General features: G+C 45.6%; 1 protein-coding gene across 8 annotated transcripts in view; it reads left to right on the top strand.

Moving 5' to 3' along the window:
* magi1b (membrane associated guanylate kinase, WW and PDZ domain containing 1b) overlaps nucleotides 1-19,790 on the top strand; it is a 120,708-nt gene that overhangs the window by 90,406 nt on the left and 10,512 nt on the right. For 5 of the 8 annotated variants that reach the window (XM_047808864.1, XM_047808845.1, XM_027155850.2 and 2 more), the window contains 6 exons: nucleotides 4,478-4,509; nucleotides 6,118-6,343; nucleotides 10,315-10,406; nucleotides 13,672-13,864; nucleotides 16,276-16,629; nucleotides 18,620-18,823. In XM_047808864.1, the coding sequence (XP_047664820.1) occupies nucleotides 4,478-4,509; nucleotides 6,118-6,343; nucleotides 10,315-10,406; nucleotides 13,672-13,864; nucleotides 16,276-16,629; nucleotides 18,620-18,823 (1,101 nt within the window). The remainder of the gene's footprint in view (nucleotides 1-4,477; nucleotides 4,510-6,117; nucleotides 6,344-10,314; nucleotides 10,407-13,671; nucleotides 13,865-16,275; nucleotides 16,630-18,619; nucleotides 18,824-19,790) is intronic. The other 3 variants (XM_047808847.1, XM_047808850.1, XM_047808859.1) reach the window with 3 other exon arrangements.

Below are 19,790 nucleotides of genomic sequence, written 5' to 3'. Positions count from 1 at the left end.
GAATAAAACATGCAGCACTCCGTCTTCCTCACGTTCGAAGCGTTCGGTCGATGTGCTCCTGCGTCACTGTAGTTCATTTACCGCTGACTGTGTGAGCAGCCGCGATGACATGCTTTAGGGGGAGTTTTCTTTGAGTTCCTGCTAGTCAGATGTTGGAATTTATGAGTTAGGATTTTAGTGAAGCGCAGCTTTGGGGCTTTAAGGGGAAACGGTCGACGGTGATGACGACAATGTAGCCAAACCTCCAACCCAGGAGGAGCTTCAGTCTGTGGAACAAAGGGCCAGAGAGTCCCAAAGCCAGACAGGAACACACGGCCGGCTCCAGGTTGCTGGGTCTCATCTCAGTTGCAACAGTTACACACGGGGAGGTTTTGGAACATACAGCGTAGGAACTGATGTGCATGTTTTTTTGGCAAGGGGTGTGTGGGATTGATGTTAGGAAATCTGTGAAGACCTGGTAGCCGCGTGGCTTGACGAGCGTTGCTACATCATCTGTGTCGGCGCATTGTATTTCGCCTCACCGCACCCTTTTAACATTTCCGTATGCTCTGTCAGTTCCGAGTCGACCGTTTCCTCTCTGCTCAAAAGGACGTTAGCTGGGTGGTAAAGTCATCTCAGGGTGTTTAATCGTATGAAATGATGCTTAGCCACTGAGCATCAGGTTGTTTGTGTGTATGTGCATGCTCTCTTCATACCTCAAGAGCACTGGGTCAGGATTCAACGGTTTCCAGGGAAACCGTCTGTTGCTCCTGTGCCTCCAGATGGACCTGACCGTAGGAATTCGTTTCTCGCAGTACGACCACACACACAGACACACACACACAGGTTCTCGTCTCATTTAACACGGCGATTAGTCTCCATCGCTCCGGCGAGGGCCATGATGTTCCAGCTCACGCTGATCTTCACCCACAGGTGCTGTGTAATTGCCAAACACTTAGCTGAAAAGACATGCGTGTTTCTCACCCCACTGAATCTTGCTAATTAAGCTGGTGTTGATAATCTAATCAATCAAACATCACGTGTTATACGATCCGTTTTTTTTTTAATGATAGTTTTGGCACCCTCGCCAGGGATTCCTGCTCTCACCTACAAGCCAACCGTGTCTTAAGGACGGATTTCTGCAACTTTCTTTCACGCCATGCTTGTGTGTGTCGGAGAGAATAAACACTTTCGGTTGTATCGTCGGTTTAATCTCCTGATCTTGTGAAGATTAATGTGTCTGGATGTGTGTTTCATGCATTTTCATGGCTTTGTGTGTTACACAAGTTTGGTAACCTTCAATTGTGTGTGTATTGTGTAGGAAAGAGGACACGATGGGAGTGAAATGGCTCTCCCTGTGGGTTCATACTGTCTTTATCTGCGCTCACCTTGTGTTTGTCCTCGTGTGTGTGTGTGTGTGTGTGTGTGTGTGTGTGTGTGTGTGTGTGTGTGTGTGTGTGTGTGTGTGTGTGTGGTGTGTGTGGGGTTGTGTTGCTGTCCGTGCAGTCCAGCCCCCTCATTTGCTGTCTCCTCACACCGCACCTTCGAGCTGATGTCTGTCTGAACGAGCGCCATTCTTGTGTTATCCGCCGATCAGAGTGAAGAGCGGATGAAGGGAAATGCGAGCGGGAAAAGGAAGGGAAATGAAGGAGGGAACGCAAAGAGGAGGGAGTTTTAACATTTAATGGCCTGTATCTCAGCTGGGAAAAAAGGAGGTGGAAGGCAGGATGCTGTTAAAGCTTGAGGTTTAACGCTTGAAAGGAAAAGAAGTTCAACTTGACTGGTGTCTCATTGCTGAAGTTTAAATCATTTTCACTTGATTCAGTAGAAATGGATTCTGTATGAATTTTAATAGTTTAACAGTTATTTATAGGACTTTGTTCAAACACAACTCCCTCAGATCTCCGGGCGATCCACCTGGCTTCTGTCCGCTATTTCAGATCCTTCCCACCTTTCTTTACAAATTTTAGATACTTTTGCTTCCTTCTCTGACTTGTCCCCCTGCTCTGTTATCAGCTCAGCCATGTCCATTTGTTCTCTGTTCTCCACGTGGCTTCACCCAGCACAATGCATTTATCAGTTTGGTCCTGACCCTCAGCTTGCTGTTTCTGTCCAGTTTGCCCCACCCCTCAACTTTAATATTATTCTCTTGGCCCTGCCCCCTCAGCATTCTGAAGTCACCCACCTGCCCCTGTCCTCTTATTTTTCTGGAGCCACCTACCTGCTCCTGCCTCCTCAGCATTCTGGAGTCACCCACCTGCCCCTGCCTCCTCAGCATTCTGGAGTCACCCACCTGCCTCTGCCCCCTTAGCTTCCTGGAGTCACCCACCTGCCACTGCCCTCTTAGCTTCCTGGAGTCACCCACCTGCCACCGCCCTCTTAGCTTTCTGGAGCCATCTACCAGCCCCTGCCTCCTCAGTATTCTGGAGTCACCCACCTGCCCCTGCCCCCTCAGCTTTCTGGAGTCACCCACCTGCCCCTGCCTCCTCAGCATTCTGGAGTCACCCACCTGCCCCTGCCCCCTCAGCTTTCTGGAGTCACCCACCTGCCCCTGGCCCCTCAGCATTCTGGAGCCACCTACCAGCTCCTGGCCCCTCAGCATTCTGGAGTCACCCACCTGCCCCTGCCCTCTCAGCTTTCTGGAGCCACCTACCTGCCCCTACCCTCTCAGCTTTCTGGAGTCACCCACCTGCCCTTGTCCCTTCAGCTTTCTGGACTCACCCACCTGCCCCTGCCCCCACAGCTTTCAGGTTTCGTCCTCCCTTCAGCTTTCTGGAGTCACCCACCAGCGCCTGCCCCCTCAGCTGTCTGGAGCCACCTACCTGCCCCTGCCCCTGCAGCTTTCAGGTTTCGTCCTCCCCTCAGCTTTCTGGAGTCACCCACCAGCCCCTGCCCTCTAAGCTTTGTGTAGCCACCTACCTGCCATTGCCCCATCAGCTTTCTGATTTCTTCCACCTGCCCCCTCAGCTTTCTGGAGTCACCTACCTGCCACTTCCCCTCAAATGTCTGGTGATACCCACTTCCCCAGCTCACACAGCCTTTGTAAATGCAGCACAAAAAGCCTGTAAATCGTAATAACGACTTGAGGTTAAAGCTGTGTAGCTTTAATGCGAGTTTTGCAGTCGCTGTTCATAGATCATGTTTAACAACAGGACAGACGATAGACATGATGAATCAGCCAGACCTTACAGAACGCGAATACTACATCGAGATAATAAGAGCTGCCGTGTACGTGTGTGTGTGCGTGTGTGTGCGTGTGTGTGCGTGTGTGTGCGTGCGTGTGCGTGCGTGTGCGTGCGTGTGCGTGCGTGCGTGTGTGCGTGCGTGTGTGCGTGCGTGTGTGCGTGCGTGTGTGCGTGTGTGTGTGCGTGTGTGTGTGCGTGTGTGTGTGTGTGTGTGTGTCCAGCAAAGCTTTGCCCTTGGGACAGTTCACAATCAATAAGTGTTTTCTTGCTGTCCGGGTGTAGATAAAATCAGGACACGCACACACACACGCACACACACACGCACACACACTTTCTCTCTGAGATGAAAGGTTAAAGGCCTTTTACTGGGAATAAACATGTTTATGTACTAAGAGTATTTCTTTGCCTCACTTCGGACCCCGAACGTCACTTTCTGTGCGTCTCACCTCGGGTCAAGTTGTGTTTTCAGTTGTTTCATATAATGTTTTCTGGTTACCTTCGATTTTTAAACCCGTCAGGTACGCCAGTTGCGTTGCGTGTGTCGACCCCCACCTCCAGCCGACTGAGCGAAAGAGAGGGGGATGCAGAGGAGTGGAGGGGAGATGTGTATGTCCCTGTGGTACCGACAGTGAGGACGGGAAAGAAATATGAGATAGGATGAGAGAGAGAGAGAGAGCGAGCTTGTGATGAATGCACAGCAGGGGGAGGGCGGAAAGCGAGCGCGCGAGAGGGAGGAGAAAAGACGAGCGAAGGGGAGCCTGTAGATACAGGAGCCTTCGGAAGAGGAGACACGAGGAGCTGGCATGCTGGAAAATGGTCTCAGTAAGAGGAGAACTGAGCATTGCCTATAATTTAATGTTCAGTAGCTTGGATTCCTGCTCCATGGGTAATAGATTAGAACCTGTCCAGGCTCTGCCACTCTTGCGTCTTTATTTTTTCCCGTCTCTTTCACCGCATTCGAGTAGAGTAAGGGATGTTTTCAAGGCTGTCTCTTGAATTTTGCATGGCTTTGGCGGATTGTTCCATCTCTGAGTGTTGAATGCTGATCGAGATCGCTGAATTTTTATTCATTTATTGCTCACCACAGCGAGCGAGCGAGCGAGAGAGAGAGAGAGAGAGAGAGAGAGAGAGAGAGAGAGAGAGAGAGAGAGAGAGAGAGAGAGAGAGAGAGAGTGGAGGCTGTTGCTGCCTCTGTGCTGAGAATAACAGTCAGATCTCTTCAGTCTGGAATTGCTGTTGCCTGTGGGGAAGGTGACATTTAAGCGTGCAATATTAATATTTCGCTTTCTTGTTGTTTTGTTTGTTTTTTTTAGGGGTGGCTCCTGCCAAGAAAAGCCCAAAACTGGTGAGTATGTTTCATTTACTAGATTTCTCAGCCTCTGTCTATTTCTTACTCTGTGTGTAAGTGTGTGTGGCTGAGGTTCAGTATGTGCCACAGATAATTGGAGGGGTTTGGATGTTGTCAGTGATCAGCATGAGGAATCTTTGGATGCCGCGCTCCGGTTTCCTGGGAGGAGGGTTTGTTTTTGTTCGTCTCAGTACCGGGTTTCGAAACATTTCTAATGCTGGAGCGGAGGTGGAAGAGCTCCATAGCACCTCCTACAGGAGTGTGTGCGCTAAAAATTAGCAGTTGTGTCAGATGTTTAAAAAAAATCTCTGACCCATATTTCTTGTGTGTTACGGTGCAAGGCTAAGTGTATTGTTCTTATTATAGATAGAAATATCGATATCCATCGTATTATTCCTGCATATTATTGAACTGGAGATGCAGCAGAGGGCACCACTGATCTACACTGTGGGGGGAAAAAGGGGTCTTGGGTAAAAGATCTCGATTAGTTCAGAAGTTACAAGCTATTATATAGGACCATCAAATGATTGGCTAAGATACTCTTAATGAATGTTGTCTAAGTAAGTCTTGGAAGAAATTTGGAGGAACCATGAAGCAATATATGTAGAACTCTGAAACAGATATCTGATCCAGAGAACCCTAGATGTAGGGAGTTTTCTCACAGTCTGGAACCAGGGAAAGACACTACATTTAGATTCGTTTAGGAGTTCTCCAGTTACCTCTTGAAAGAATCTTTAAAGGCCGTATGTCGAACCCTACATCAGAGCGCCGACCATTTACAAAAGGTTTTAAGTGGAATGTTCAGACATTAAAATCGATGTGGGTCAGTTCTTGTTAAGGGAAGGGGAAAATCCACCTTGATTACACTCACATTCTTCCTTTATGATCATCTTAGATCTCAGTTGGCACACGTCTGCATGCAGAGATATCTTTTTAATTTAGTTCAACTGCGTCCAGCAATCTGTTGTTTTCTCTTCTGGGATTTCTTCTTCAGATGTGTGATAATTGTTTCAGCCTGCATGAATTCTAGTAGTTGTGCGTAGTCGGTGACAACAATAACTGTGATCTTGATACGGTGTATGTGGGCTTTTTCATCATTTCATTCAGAGTGTAAGCCAGTGTGAATGTTTTATCCATCCCAATCAGACCTCAGAAGGATTCAGGCTGGGCAAAGAAAATGGCTTCATGCCTACATAGCAGAAACATAAAAATGCGAGGAACTTTACTGCACCTTGGCAATGGTTGTTCATGTCTCTGGAACTGTACTGGAGCGACAGGTGATGTTCTGCTCAATTCGAAATTGTAGTCATGGTGCTAGTGTTGGACGGTTTGGATCTGGCCTTAGCACATGATTTGCATAATTCTCCTGCAGATGTTACTTTATTGGATGAAGGAGATTAGCCGGAAGAACTTGGTATTGATTTGCAGTGGTTATACGCTCTAAAAACCGAGTTATCATGTGCACTTGAGCTCTTCTCCTTATGTTGTAGATTGTTCTTTTACCATTATTTTATTTTATTTTATTTTATTTTTTTAAAATCTGATTCTCACTCGACTTGTGCACACTTAATCTCCACATGCATACTCTCATCTGAATACCTACAGCAGCCGCTGGAGAGAAAAGACAGCCAGGGCAGCCATCGCAGCGTTCCATCAGACTCGCCACTCCACTCCTCGCAGGCTCCATCCACAGAGACGGCGGCGCCGCCTCCCCCCGCCCAGCCGCTGCCCGGTCTGCCCCCTCAGGAGGCGACGACAGACGGCACGCTCGCCAAGAAACCGGACCCATTCAAAATTTGGGCCCAGTCCAGGAGCATGTATGAAAGTAGGCGTAAGTAATATGGGATTTTGGTGGTGGGCACTTGGGGAGATGGAGCTATAAGGGCTATAGAAACTTTCTGGTTTCAGTGTACCTTACTTATACTTATCAACCTCCTAATCAGGAATTTGACCCTTTTTCTTTGTGTTCTATTGGGGTGTTTTCTCCATTTTAACCATGGTGGAAAACAATGGGCAGGGAGTGTTTTAATCCCAAAAATATAATCCATATCCAGTTGTAGGTTAAAGCCTCCGTCATCCTTGTTGGCCATGTTGCTAAACACAGACTTCCTTTCCATTTATTCTACAAATCTCATGCCCTCCATCTAAAACTCTCTCCAAAGCCTGTTCTGCAGTCAAATGCATCCTGATGTAGCATCTCCATCCTGAGTGCGCCACTGTGGGCAGTAACTGAATCGAAAGTCTGCACATCAAAGCCAATGTCTAAACAGCAGCGGACACCCAAGTGCGGTTCCTGTTTGGCTAACGATGCAGTGCGTGCGATAGTGTTTCACTTTTAGGGGGTAACAATTGCATCAACACCTACCAAGCAAAATAATGACCTCCCGAATGGAAATACAAGCTTGGTATTAGTTTTCATGGCTTGCAAATCTCTCTAATCTCTTCAATACAGAAAAGCCACAATCACGATCGATTTTTTTCCCCTCTTGGTCAGTTCCATAGCTCGCAGGATGCTCATCCAGGGCAATCTTTTCTAGGGCATAAGCTATTTTCACCACCGCCTGATCACGAACTTCCTGATCTAGTCGAACAGCAGCTTTCCCTGCCAATGCTTCCATTAGCTCCGTCAATAATCTCGGGTGCATCTTCGTCTACATCCGACAATCGCTTCCTGTTTACTAATAGTCTCGGGGTTGACTGTGCATGTCCAAAACAGTCGTGGATGTTTCCCAATTGAGTAAATGTCAATTTAATCGAGGAATCTGATAACCATTGCTCTTTTTCATTAGAATTAATATTGTAAAAGTGTACTTGTTGTAGTTCCCGATTAAAGCTCTTAAACAAACTCCAGCACAGTCAGATATGCTTAAAAACATGGCTTTGCAAACCTTTAGCTCTCTGAGAAACTGCTGTGTGATTTTGCTGTCAGGGGCCATTATATCGCAATGCTCCGCTGTCTACACTTTGTGTAGTTATAATTAGCTTTCTCTGTGATCTGACCCTTTAGAACAAAGGTGCAATACATCGACCATCGGCTCTCTGGGCCAATTATGCCTCATCCCTCTATCAGTGTTATGTTATGCATTAGTGCCCCTTAGAAAGCATGGTCCGCTGACAAACGTGTGATGAACCGACGGAAATTAAAGATGGTGAAATACCATATTTCTTCCGTGTCTGCGTGCTGGACAGAGGTATCAGCTAATTAGCCAGATTTCCCTTCACCCATTGGTGCAGAGTTGAAGAAGAGAACTCGTGGTTCTCTGGTCTGGTGATTTCAGCAGCTAATCATTCCTCTAGTGACCCCTGCTTTTAAGCAACTCTTTCATTATTGAACACTTTAAAGTGCAGGGGAGTTGTGACCAGCGGCGCTGCCCACGGATGCAAGCAGGGGTGGCGAATCAAAGAGGACCTGGCAGATGAAATAACGGACAGAGGACAAGGGAAAGTTGCTATGGAGACAGCTTATGTTAAATTAGTTTATTAGTTTTATATTGCATGAGCACAGGATCTAGAGGTTTGCTGTTGTTGTTTTTTTTGACTTGCTGAAACATGTATTCCCCTCTAAGAACAGGCAATCTTTGTGCCGTAAAATGTAATTAGAGACGGATCAATTAGATTCTGGCCGATCGATGCTTTTTGAAGACAGCCAGAACTCTTTAAGCTGTGCCTGAGCAGCCCTGAGAGGGAATTACAGAGTTCATCTTAAACACACAAAAGTATCATTAAGTGACTTCAGCTTAAGTGAATGGAAGCTAAAGGCTGGGGCACACCGTAATAGACAATTTGGAGACTCATTTCTGCAGCTTAATGGAAATTGAATGATTTGGGAAAACTGGCCATTCCCAACAGCAGCCATTTTGTGTGGGAGTCTTTTGAGTCACTGCCTCTTATCGCTTGGGTAATGGACATTTCAAGGTTTAAGCTAGCCTCGATTTCCAGATTACCACATTACCTGCAATGGCAGCAATGCTGCACAGGAACTGGGGAAGGAAGAGTCCTTTTTCAATTTCAAGGTTCCATTACCTTTCAGGGATTTAAAGTCATAACAAAGTTACATTTACCTCTTATTGTTTGTGGACACTACAAACAATTAAGCGCACTGTGGACTTTAGATTTTATGGCTAAACTCATATTGTATGTGGAGAAATGCCAGACTAGCTCAGCGTCTTGGTCAGTGGAGAAAACACTTGCGCTAATTGGCACTGGGACCAACTATAACACACTCGACAAAATAAGCCAGAAAAGAGGCTACTGATGACTCAGTGGACAGATTGCAGCCCAATCTGCTCCTGTTCCTGGTGCGCCCATTTTGCTTCCTGCTGCATCAACTCGAGTGTTCAGAATCAACCCAAATCCCTTTAACCAGTCCCATGACACTGTCAAACAGTAACCTCCATTCCAAGAAGTAGGTCTGTAATAAAGCAGGAATCCACATTTGCTGATGCGTTCAATCTCCAGTTGAGAGCTGAACATTTCTGACCAGAGGTCAACAAACCCTATCGGAGAGTAACTATGATTTGATGATAATGTTAATGCGTTATTCCTTGGCGATTTGCCAGGTTGCTTCTGGCACACATCCTTAGATCGTTATTCCCATTCAAGTAAAACCGATACCACGGGAGTATCCACATGTTTACAGAGTCTTGTTAATTACCATCTTGGAAGACCTTGTGAAGCTTCACGTATAGCGGTAGCGTCGTGTCGGGAGCACATGGCAAAGAATCCTTGCAGCACCCTAACAGCTGACGTCCTGCTGGTGTACGATAAAAGATGAGAAGTTCTGGAGATCGGCTGGGCTGAGATTTGACTAGGAACAATAGTACATAATGGCTAGGCCTAAGGTTCGAACCTCTACATCACAGGACTGTGGGGTGTTAAAGCAGATTTAAAGCATTTAAAAATATTACTTTGTTTGATTGTTATGTTTAGCATGTAATCAAAGGGGTGTGTAGGGCAGATTTCTTCATGGGTAGCTTAGTGGTTAAGGTGTTGGGCTACTGATCGGAAGGTCATGGGTTCGAACCCCAGGTCCACCAAGCTGCTACTGCTGAGTCCCTGAGCAAGGCCCTTAACCCTCAGTTGCTCAGTTGTAAGTCACTCTGGATAAGGGTGTCAGCTAAATGCTGTTAATGTAGAAATCATTAAAGTCACTCAAGCATGGAGAACATAGGGTCAATAAATGATTAGGTCATTATAAGTATATCTGATCTTTACTCATATCTTTTTCTTCATCGTTTCATGTTTCACGATGTGCCGGGGTTCGATTCAGACAGACCAAATGCCTAATATGTAATAGTGTATAAAAATACACTAAAATATTTAGTGGAAAATGTTGTTTATATTCAGAGCTGGTCATTATTTTATAGCCTGAGCTCTTTAGTCATTTACGAAACACTGATTTACTAAATGAATGAGTATTCCTTTCACTGTATGAGAAGCCAGAATAAATAAGCTATATGTTGCATTACACTCTATGTTCATTTCTGCTAGTCCATTATTACTGCATTCAGGCTGCAATGATTTACAGGATCATTTTCACAGGGTAATAGCCGCCGCTGCAGGCCGGCCTGTCGATTGTAAGGCCTTATGAAAAATTGAACATGACCGTAATTCTGATTGGGTCCAACCCCAGGTGCAACTGTTAAAATGATGACATTATTAGCGCTGCTGCCTCTTTTTCACTGGCATTCATGGCTGCTAGCTGAACCCGAGAGCTGAACAGAACAGTGGGAATGATTAAGACCATTTGCGTCATGCTGCAGGTGAATTGACCGTGGCCTCGGGTTATTTGTTCCTTTTCAGTGCCAGATTACCAGGAGCAGGATATCTTTCTGTGGAGGAAGGATACAGGCTTTGGTTTCCGGATTCTTGGAGGGAATGAAGCAGGAGAGCCTGTGAGTGTTTTTCTTTCTATTCAGTCTGATTTATTTAATGTGCTTCTATGCTAAAATATTATAAAATGACGCTTTCTGTCACCAACTCAGGGACTTGAAGCTTTATACTGTTCAGCATACTGACTTCTGTCCTTCTTCATGTTCTGTCTTCTGTCTGTCATCTTTCTTTCTTGCTTGCTTGCTTTCTTGCTTACTTCCTTCATTCCTTTGTCCATCTCTTTCTGTCTATTCCTTCCTATGTACCTATCTTCCGTCCTTCATTCCTTCATTCATCTGTCCCTCCCTTTCTGTCTATTCCTTCCTTCCTTCCTTCCTTCATCTGTTCCTCCCTTTTTGTCCATTCTTTCCTTCCTCCCTCCCTTCCTTCCTTCCTTCCTTCCTTCCTTCCTTCATCTGTCCCTCTCTTTCTGTCTATTCCTTCCTTCCTTCCTTCCTTCCTTCATCTGTCCCTCCCTTTCTGTCTATTCCTTCCTTCCTTCCTTCCTTCCTTCCTTCCTTCCTTCCTTCATCTGTCCCTCCCTTTCTGTCGATTCCTTCCTTCCTTCCTTCCTTCCTTCCTTCCTTCCTTCCTTCCTTCCTTCCTTCATCTGTCCCTCCCTTTTTGTCTATTCCTTCCTTCCTTCCTTCCTTCCTTCCTTCCTTCCTTCCTTCCTTCCTTCCTTCCTTCCTTCCTTCATCTGTCCCTCCCTTTCTGTCTATTCCTTCCTTCCTTCATCTGTCCCTCCATTTTTGTCTATTCCTTCCTTCCTTCCTTCCTTCCTTCCTTCCTTCCTTCCTTCCTTCCTTCATCTGTCCCTCCCTTTCTGTCTATTCCTTCCTTCCTTCCTTCCTTCCTTCCTTCCTTCCTTCCTTCCTTCCTTCCTTCCTTCCTTCCTTCATCTGTCCCTCCCTTTCTGTCTATTCCTTCCTTCCTTCCTTCCTTCCTTCCTTCCTTCCTTCCTTCCTTCCTTCCTTCCTTCTTCCTCCTCTTCCTGTCTAAATTATATCATTTTGACACCTAGATAATGATGTTGATAAAAGTCTCGCGGTTGGCACCAAAAATATATATCTAAATAAAATAAAGCAATATTCAGCAATCGACTGTTTCAGAAATGATCACAGCATCTTTATTGTTTTTACTACATGAAAACTTCCTGACTGCATCTTCTAACAATATTGTTCCAAGCCAACTAATAATCAAAGTGCTCCTAAGGTTCATAAGTCTCCAAAGTGCTCATATGTCTTGAGCACAGTTGTGTGAACTTTTACCCCTCTTTTTTCCCCAGTAGCACCAATCATGCACTCGGAGATCAGCCGTTTCGTTTTATACGCTACAATAAATATCGAGCATGCCGTACAGTCTTTCAGCCTTCTAGCCATGCGTCATTATGAAGTAGTTTATCACAAACTCAGTCAGTAATACAAATTAGCTGCGGCTTTGCTTTGTGATGAAAACATGAGTAATGTCCTTCTCGAAGGCCCTGACTATTCACAGCACTCGCTACACTACGTCTGACTCTCTCAGCATTCTGGCCTGTGTGATTCAACCATGCCAGGCACATTCTGGGGGGAAAAAACCCAAAAACAATAACTATATTTTTACTCTCTTTAAATATGTCGAAACACTGAATACGGCACCCAGAGGTCCCGAGGAACGACGATAGTTGCTTTCTTTATCAGATTCATCTTGGGTGTTTAGTGTCAATTTATTTATGATTATGAATCTGTTGTGTTGCGTCAGCTTGCTAACGCTTTGAGTCGTTGGGAGACTTTGCTGTGGATGCAGTGTCTCGGAGAGGCTAATCACAAAACACTAAAACCCACCAGACACCGTTTTATTCTTTGTGCTTGTCTGTGGATAAGCGTTCAATTGGTTTCCTTCAGCATTTTGTTTACACGAAAATAAGGATTTGTAAGGACTTCAGTCAGTTCTGACCTGTTTAAGGAATATAATGAATAGACAATTAGCTATGAATAGAGTTTATATAACTGCAGATGGTCCGGTTCAGTTTTCACCCTCATTGTCCTTAAAAGACAAAAGAGAAAGCACTATTTATTTTTAGTGACGTCAGACAAAAGCGGTTCTACCTCTGCTTTGATGAAACGGATTTATTTATAATTAGTTTCATCAGATCTGGTGCAGCACCTGGAGAAATTGTGGTCTTTTCACATAAACTAATGTATATGGAGGTAAATCGAGCAGGAGCTTCGTCGCACTATTTTTCCGGCGTCGTTCCGCGCGCTTGAATCTGTGCTCAGTTCTCCAAGGTTCGAGCCACTTCATCCATTGTGTTGTCCATTAAATATTATAATTAGTGCAGTCAAAGGCTCTTGGCTCTTTTGAAGACTGTGCCTTTTCTCTCACATGGTGACAAAGATGAATCCGGAGCCTTTTGTGGCTAAAAATGTAACTTGGCAGGTCTCACCTTCAGCCTTTGTGGTTTGCTCATGACAACATTTTCCATGTACAGTGTGCAGATTGCCACATTATAAAAGCCCCAGTCTATGGCAGGACCTTCAGATTGGCTTCATTGTCTTAGAAAAATCTCACAGACCACCCATGATCTCCATTCAGGATGCCAAATTAGTTTGAATCTCATTCAAACGGACATGCTGGTTACACGGCTCAAGTTTCTCCGCAGGGATTTGGTCCATGAGGAGCGTTCTCGTGTGGCGAGCACCAGTCATTATGATTCAGCCGAAATTTCAGCCCAGAAATGCAGAGTGCTTTACATTTAATTTAGACCAAAAAAGTTTAGCCAAGGGTTTGCACGGTGGCTTAGTGGTTAGCACATTCGCCTCACACCTCCAGGGTTGTGGGTTCGATTCCCGCCTCCGCCTTGTGTGTGTGGAGTTTGCATGTTCTCCCTGTGCCTCAGGGGTTTCCTCCGGGTACTCCGGTTTCCTCCCCCGGTCCAAAGACATGCATGGTAGGTTGATTGGCATCTCTGGAAAATTGTCTGTAGTGTGAGAGTGTGTGTGTGTGCGTGCACCCTGTGATGGGTTGGCACTGCGTCCAGGGTGTATCCTGCTTGATGCCCGATGACGCCTGAGATAGGCACAGGCTCCCCGTGACCCGAGAAGTTCGGATAAGCGGTAGAAAATGAATGAATGAAAAGTTTTGCCAAACCAAGGTGCACAAGAATCTAGCAAAAACAGTCCCATAACACTATTATAACACAATCTGAGTGTAGGGCAGGAAACAAACACACACTCCTTCCTACAAGCAACAAAAGAACTTTTTAGAATCGTAGTCTCAAGAACTCACCTTCCTTCCTTTTTCCAGATTTACATCGGCCACATCGTGAAATACGGCGCTGCAGACGAAGACGGACGCCTGCGCTCCGGAGACGAGCTGATTTGCGTGGATGGGACGGCCGTGGTGGGTAAATCCCATCAGCTTGTGGTACAGCTCATGCAGCAGGCAGCCAAGCAAGGCCACGTCAACCTGACTGTCAGACGCAAGACAGGATACGGAGGTGAGAAACGAAGCAGATCCACCGCCACCTCAGTACTCCACACTTCACTCTTGTCCATATGGAAAGGCTTTCTCTTTCTGAGATTTCCACCGGGCTTATTTTGGTTAAAATGTGTTCGTGTTTCTGTGAAACACACCAACCACCATACTAGAGCCTTCAAGCATCCACTGTCTCGTTCCTCTGGACGCACAATACCCGAGAGTGTTCCTTATCAGAAATGGTGTTTCACACGTTTCCTCCACTAGGACGAGCTTAGCCAGGCTTCAGGATGTTTCCCAGACCAAAATAAACGTTCTACAGAAAGTGAAGAACCCTCAACTTTCAAATAGAGTGCCAATTTCCAGATCCAGTCATTTGGACGTGTCACTCTTCAGTGTTGTATATAATTTGTGCAAAAGTGATAAAATAAGATTTAATTCATACGGTAACGAATGTTCATTTTTCACCCGTGAATGCTAAGGATTAGTGCTAGGTTGTTTCTGATAGCACCTACATCATGTAATAATATTTGTCTTTGTCTAGCAAATCTTTTTTTTTTATCCTGATGCATATCACTGGTTGTGTACATTGATGTTCCAGCCCCTGAACTGCCTTCCTAATGTGACTGCGCTATTTTAATGCCAGTATGAATAATTCAAAATATGGTCTAATTATTCATCTGTACAGGACAGATTTTATTTAAATGAGAGTTCACGCTACATGTTAATGACGTATCCATTGATGATCCAGCGTCGGGTCTCTCTAACAAAGCCTGGAGCCTAACCTGTGTGTTTTTAGAGCAGACGCTGTGGAATTGTTGTCTGGTTCAGCTTCACCGTATTCCTGCTCCAAGACCTGTACCTGACTCACCGACCTGAGCTAATCACCCAACACTTTAGTAATCTCATATGCTGCTGGACTCAAGCAAGCATGAAACTGTAAGGCAACGAATGTAATCCTTACCCAAAGAAAAAAAAACATCTGGCTTCATCTGATTTGCACCTTAAATGTCATCCAAACCCCATTTAAGCAGTCGGGAGTCGTGTTAGGAGCATTTACTGCTGGCATGAAATGTCTCCGTGGCCTTGCAGGGAAGTGAGCAGCGAAATATGATCGAGCATGCTCCAGTCTCCACACACACACACACACACACACACACACATACAACGTCCCACCTGCTGATGAGAAGGTCCAGATTCTAGATAAATGACATGATGGTGTTCTGCTAAATGACTTCCAATTTGTGAAGCACCAGCTCGTGCTCGTCCATGCTCTGTGTCTGCTCTGAGCCAGTGGACTGTAGGGAAATGAAAATAGGTCAACTTGTGCCTCAGAGACCTCACGAGTTATTATTGGACTGAAGCGAAATGGAGTCAACTGTATTGTTTATCTGGGAATGATTTTACCTAATGAATTGAGTGGAGGGGGCACGGTGGCTTAGTGGTTAGCTCATTCGCCTCACACCTCCAGGGTTCGATTCCTGCCTCCGCCTTGTGTGTGTGTGGAGTTTGCATGTTCTCCCCGTGCCTCGGGGGTTTCCTCTGGGTACTCCGGTTACCTCCCCCGGTCCAAAGACATGCATGGTAGGTTGATTGGCATCTCTGGAAAATTGTCCGTAGTGTGTGAGTGAATGAGAGTGTGTGTGCCCTGCGATGGGTTGGCACTCCGTCCAGGGTGTATGCTGCCTCGATGCCCGATGAAGCCTGAGATAGGCACAGGCTCCCCGTGACCCGAGAAGTTCAGATAAGTGGTAGAAAATGAATGAATGAATTGGGTGGATTACAAATATCGGTGGTGTTGCGTTCATAGAGACGGATGCAGGACAGAGCTTATATTGGTGTAACATATACAGTAGTAGCAATAGACGAAGAACCCCATTGTGACTGCACACAATACATCTGGAACAAGCAGCACAGCCTCCTGGCATGTTGTTTCATTGAACTTGTTAACTCACTATCAACTTAAAGGGACATCTGGAAATGTTGTCTCAGCAACAAGCAATGTTGTTTAACACTCTAAAGCTCACCAGAACACAGAAGAGCGCTCTTGTGTCAGGAAAACATTAAATCAGGAGTTAAAGCCAGTTTAAGTATGAGCAGTTTCAGAGAAGTTCATAAAGAGTACATAAAGAATATTTTATTGGCAAAGCAGCACAGATCATCTCTGTCTATTAAGCTGAGTGTTTTCTCCAAGGAACTGTGTCCCAAAGAAGTATCATGTAAATCTCTTCATGAGGGTTTTACATGATTAGCTAGTATTAGCACCAAATGATGGTCGATGGTGTTTTTATTTATTTACTTTTTATTGGTCTGTTCGTATCAGTTTTTACTGTAAATGGGAACATTAGATTGCACCACATGTCTGTATTACTGACAATATAAAGCATTTCCAGTTGTTTTGTAATATTAACGTGTATCTGTCCTGATCTTCAGTGACTAAGGTGGACGGTGAGGTTCCTCCATCTCCAGCCTCGTCTCATCACAGTAGTACCCAGGCCACGTCTCTGACCGAGGACAAGCGCACGCCTCAGGGCAGCCAGAACTCTCTGAACACGGTCAGCTCGGGCTCAGGCTCCACCAGCGGCATAGGCAGCGGAGGTGGAGGCGGAGGTGGCGGCGGCAGTGGAGGAGGAGTTGGAGGTGTAGGAGGAGTAGGAGGAATCAACAGCAGCGTAGTGCCCAGCGCGATTCAACCGTACGACGTCGAGATCCGGCGGGGAGAGAACGAGGGTTTCGGTTTCGTCATCGTCTCATCCGTCTCCAGACCCGACGTGGGGACAACTTTCGGTGAGACGAATACTGTTAAATCAGTGCTGATGCATTTTGGTACAGATCGTTCTTCTTGATGTACTTCGATAGAACTGTGAAGCAGAATTATTATTATTATTTTTTTTTTAAAACCTCCTGCTCTGATTGATCACCTGAAATTACTTATACCACAGCGCCGTGAAATCTCAATTCTGATTGGCCAGTTGATCAGTTAGATTAGACAAATTAGACAAATGCCACACACAGATAAGTCATTCACGAATAAATAAACAACCAAGTAGAATATTGTTGTCTCGATTGTTTAACCGGCTTATCTCGGTCCACCTCGACGTTGGTTTATGTGTAGTATTTTAGACCCCCGGATAATTGAAAGATTGTTCACGAATCGCTGTGGTTTAAGAAGACGCTTCAGAGTTTGGTGTTATGGGGAATATCAAGAACGTCAGGATGGTAACACTAACTAACTCCACTCCACATCTGGCAGCGACACTCGACCCTCATCTTCATAATTTTTGTCTTATGTCTTTACTTCCTGTCGATGATATAATGACGATGAGGGTTTGTGGTCTCGGCCGGCTTAGGGTCACCTGTCGGGTTTCTTTGTTCCGTGTCTTTTTGCGTGTCCACCTGACTCGGTAGACAGAGAGAAGTGTCCAAAACAAAAGCACTCATAGCGTTCACACCTACAGACGAGAGAGTTTTTCAACAAGGAAAACCGGCGAGAACAAAGGAAACTCTCTGTGTCCAATAACCGGTGTTTTTTTTGTTTTGTTTGTTTGTTTTGTTTTTTTAAGGAGCGATTTCAGTCTGTTTGCTCGGTTTATGAGCAGATGTCCTTGTGAAGCCGAAAACCAGAGCTTCTCACCTCCGACACAGCACACAGCGAGTGGTGAAGGGTTTCTGTCTTGGAGAGGAATGAAGAGCGAGGGATGCAGCGTTCGTTCGTTCTCGGTAATGAAGAATAGAGGCGCAGGGCAGTAAAGCGTGTGGGTGGAAAGAAAGCCTCAGGGCAAAGCCAGAGATGCTGAGAGTGTTATGTATTCGGTTCTTTATGCCGCACACAAGGCCATATTTCAAAGAAATTACATCGAGTACACAGTAGCGTGCATCTTGTTTAATAGAGTAAAAGGATTCGCTGAGAATTTGTGTTTACAGACGTCAAGGATATTCACAGTATAGCGTGTTGTACACTTAATCCCAAGGTTAATCATCTTAATGCTTTAAAGTGTCTGCGAAATATATAGACGAGTGAATTTTTCAGGTTATCGTTGTTCGTTCCAGCTAATTGTGCATCTGTGGCGGATCGAGTGACTTTTCCTAGCTGTGTACAGTAATTGTTCAGAAGCTCTGGAGAAGGGCGTCTGGCAAATGCTGCAAATGTAAATGTAAAAATTCTCGCCTATGCAATCTGCTTTTTCTTTTTCCCCTTATTTTTTATTTATTTATTTTTTTAACCCAAAGCATCTTCATCATTTATTTCTCCGTTCTTCATAATTCATGGCACTAGCACAGTGAGGGCATAATGCACAGCTCTACAGGGACGAGTCTGGAATGCGGTTTTTCCGAGGTTGAAAAGACGGAGTGAATAATTTAGAGATTGTGGATCAGAAAGCTAAATATGAGACGCTTGATGTATGTAAACGGCAAAACTTCACCTCGTTCTCTCGCCGTTCAGGGCTGAGTTAATAGTTTCTACCTTGTAAAAAATGACAAAAGTGTTTTTTTTTGTTGTTTTTTTCCCCTTTGCTTACTTTTTCTTGCCGTTCTCTCCGCCTCACACACTTACTCTATATCTCTCTCTCTCTCTCTCTCTCTCTCTCTCTCTCTCTGGGAGTCGGGCTGTAACGACACATCATCGTTCTGTATTACACTGTCATCTCGGGTGGCTCGGTGTATTAACCCCTTTGCCTTCTCTGTCTCTCTTTCTCTCCCTCTCTCTTTATGGATCTCTTCTTTTTTTTTTACTTTAATGAAAACACCATTTTGCAAATGCAAATGCAAAAAAAAGCTGGAAACACATGTGTGGCCATGCCTCATAAAATAGGGAGGATCATCGAGGGCAGTCCGGCGGACCGCTGCGGGAAGCTGAAGGTGGGAGATCGCATTCTAGCGGTCAATGGCTGCTCCATCACCAACAAGTCGCACTCCGACATCGTCAACCTGATCAAAGAGGCAGGAAACACAGTCGCGCTGCGCATCATTCCAGGAGACGGTGAGATGTGCAGAACATTTTAATATTCTTTAACATGAGTTTTCACTGTGTGTGTGTGTGTGTGTGTGTGTGTGTGTGTGTGTGTGTGTGTGTGTGTGTGTGTGTGTGTGTGTGTGTGTGTGTGTGTGCGTGCGTGCGTGTGCGTGTGTGTGTGTGTGTGTGTGTGTGTGTCAGGGAAAAGTTCTGTTCATGGAGCCAATACCACACACACACACACACACACACACACACACACACACACACACTGACTTAAGCACCATCAGTTTCAGTGATGGAGGTGTGGTCTTTGGTGTCTCTAAGGGAGCTGTGACCTTATGGTGGTCAGTGGCCATGAAGGAGGTGTTAGTGACAGATCAGTCTTAGTGAAAGATGGGAGGTGTGGACTGTGACCCTGGGCGTCTTATTATAAGAGATGTGTTCTTTTTGAGACCCAGTGAAGGAGGCGTGGCCTCTGTCAGACCTAGTAATAGAGGTGTGGCCTCTGTCATATGTCAGAACAAGTGAATGAGGTCTTGACGCAGTGAAAGAGGTGTGGCCTCTGGCCCTGTAAGAGATGCGGCCCCTGTCGATTCTGAGAAAGGTAGCATTCCATTCCTGTAAAGGTGAGGTCTTTGTAGGAGGTGTGGCCTCTGTCAGACTAAGTGAAGGAGGTGTGGCCTCTGTCAGACTAAGTGAAGGAGGTGTGGCCTCTGTCAGACTCAGTGAAGGAGGTGTGGCCTCTGTCAGACTCAGTGAAGGAGGTGTGGCCTCTGTCAGACTCAGTGAAGGAGGTGTGGCCTCTGTCAGACTCAGTGAAGGAGGTGTGGCCTCTGTCAGACTCAGTGAAGGAGGTGTGGCCTCTGTCAGACTAAGTGAAGGAGGTGTGGCCTCTGTCAAACCCAGTGAAGGAGGTGTGGCCTCTGTCAGACTAAGTGAAGGAGGTGTGGCCTTTCACACCCAGTGACGGAATTGTGGCCTCTGTCAAACC

This window comes from Tachysurus fulvidraco, chromosome 2, assembly GCF_022655615.1.
Source record: "Tachysurus fulvidraco isolate hzauxx_2018 chromosome 2, HZAU_PFXX_2.0, whole genome shotgun sequence".
Lineage (NCBI taxonomy): Eukaryota > Metazoa > Chordata > Actinopteri > Siluriformes > Bagridae > Tachysurus > Tachysurus fulvidraco.
The sequence above is the reverse complement of the archived record's forward strand: the minus strand, read 5'-3'. Positions and strand labels throughout refer to the sequence as shown.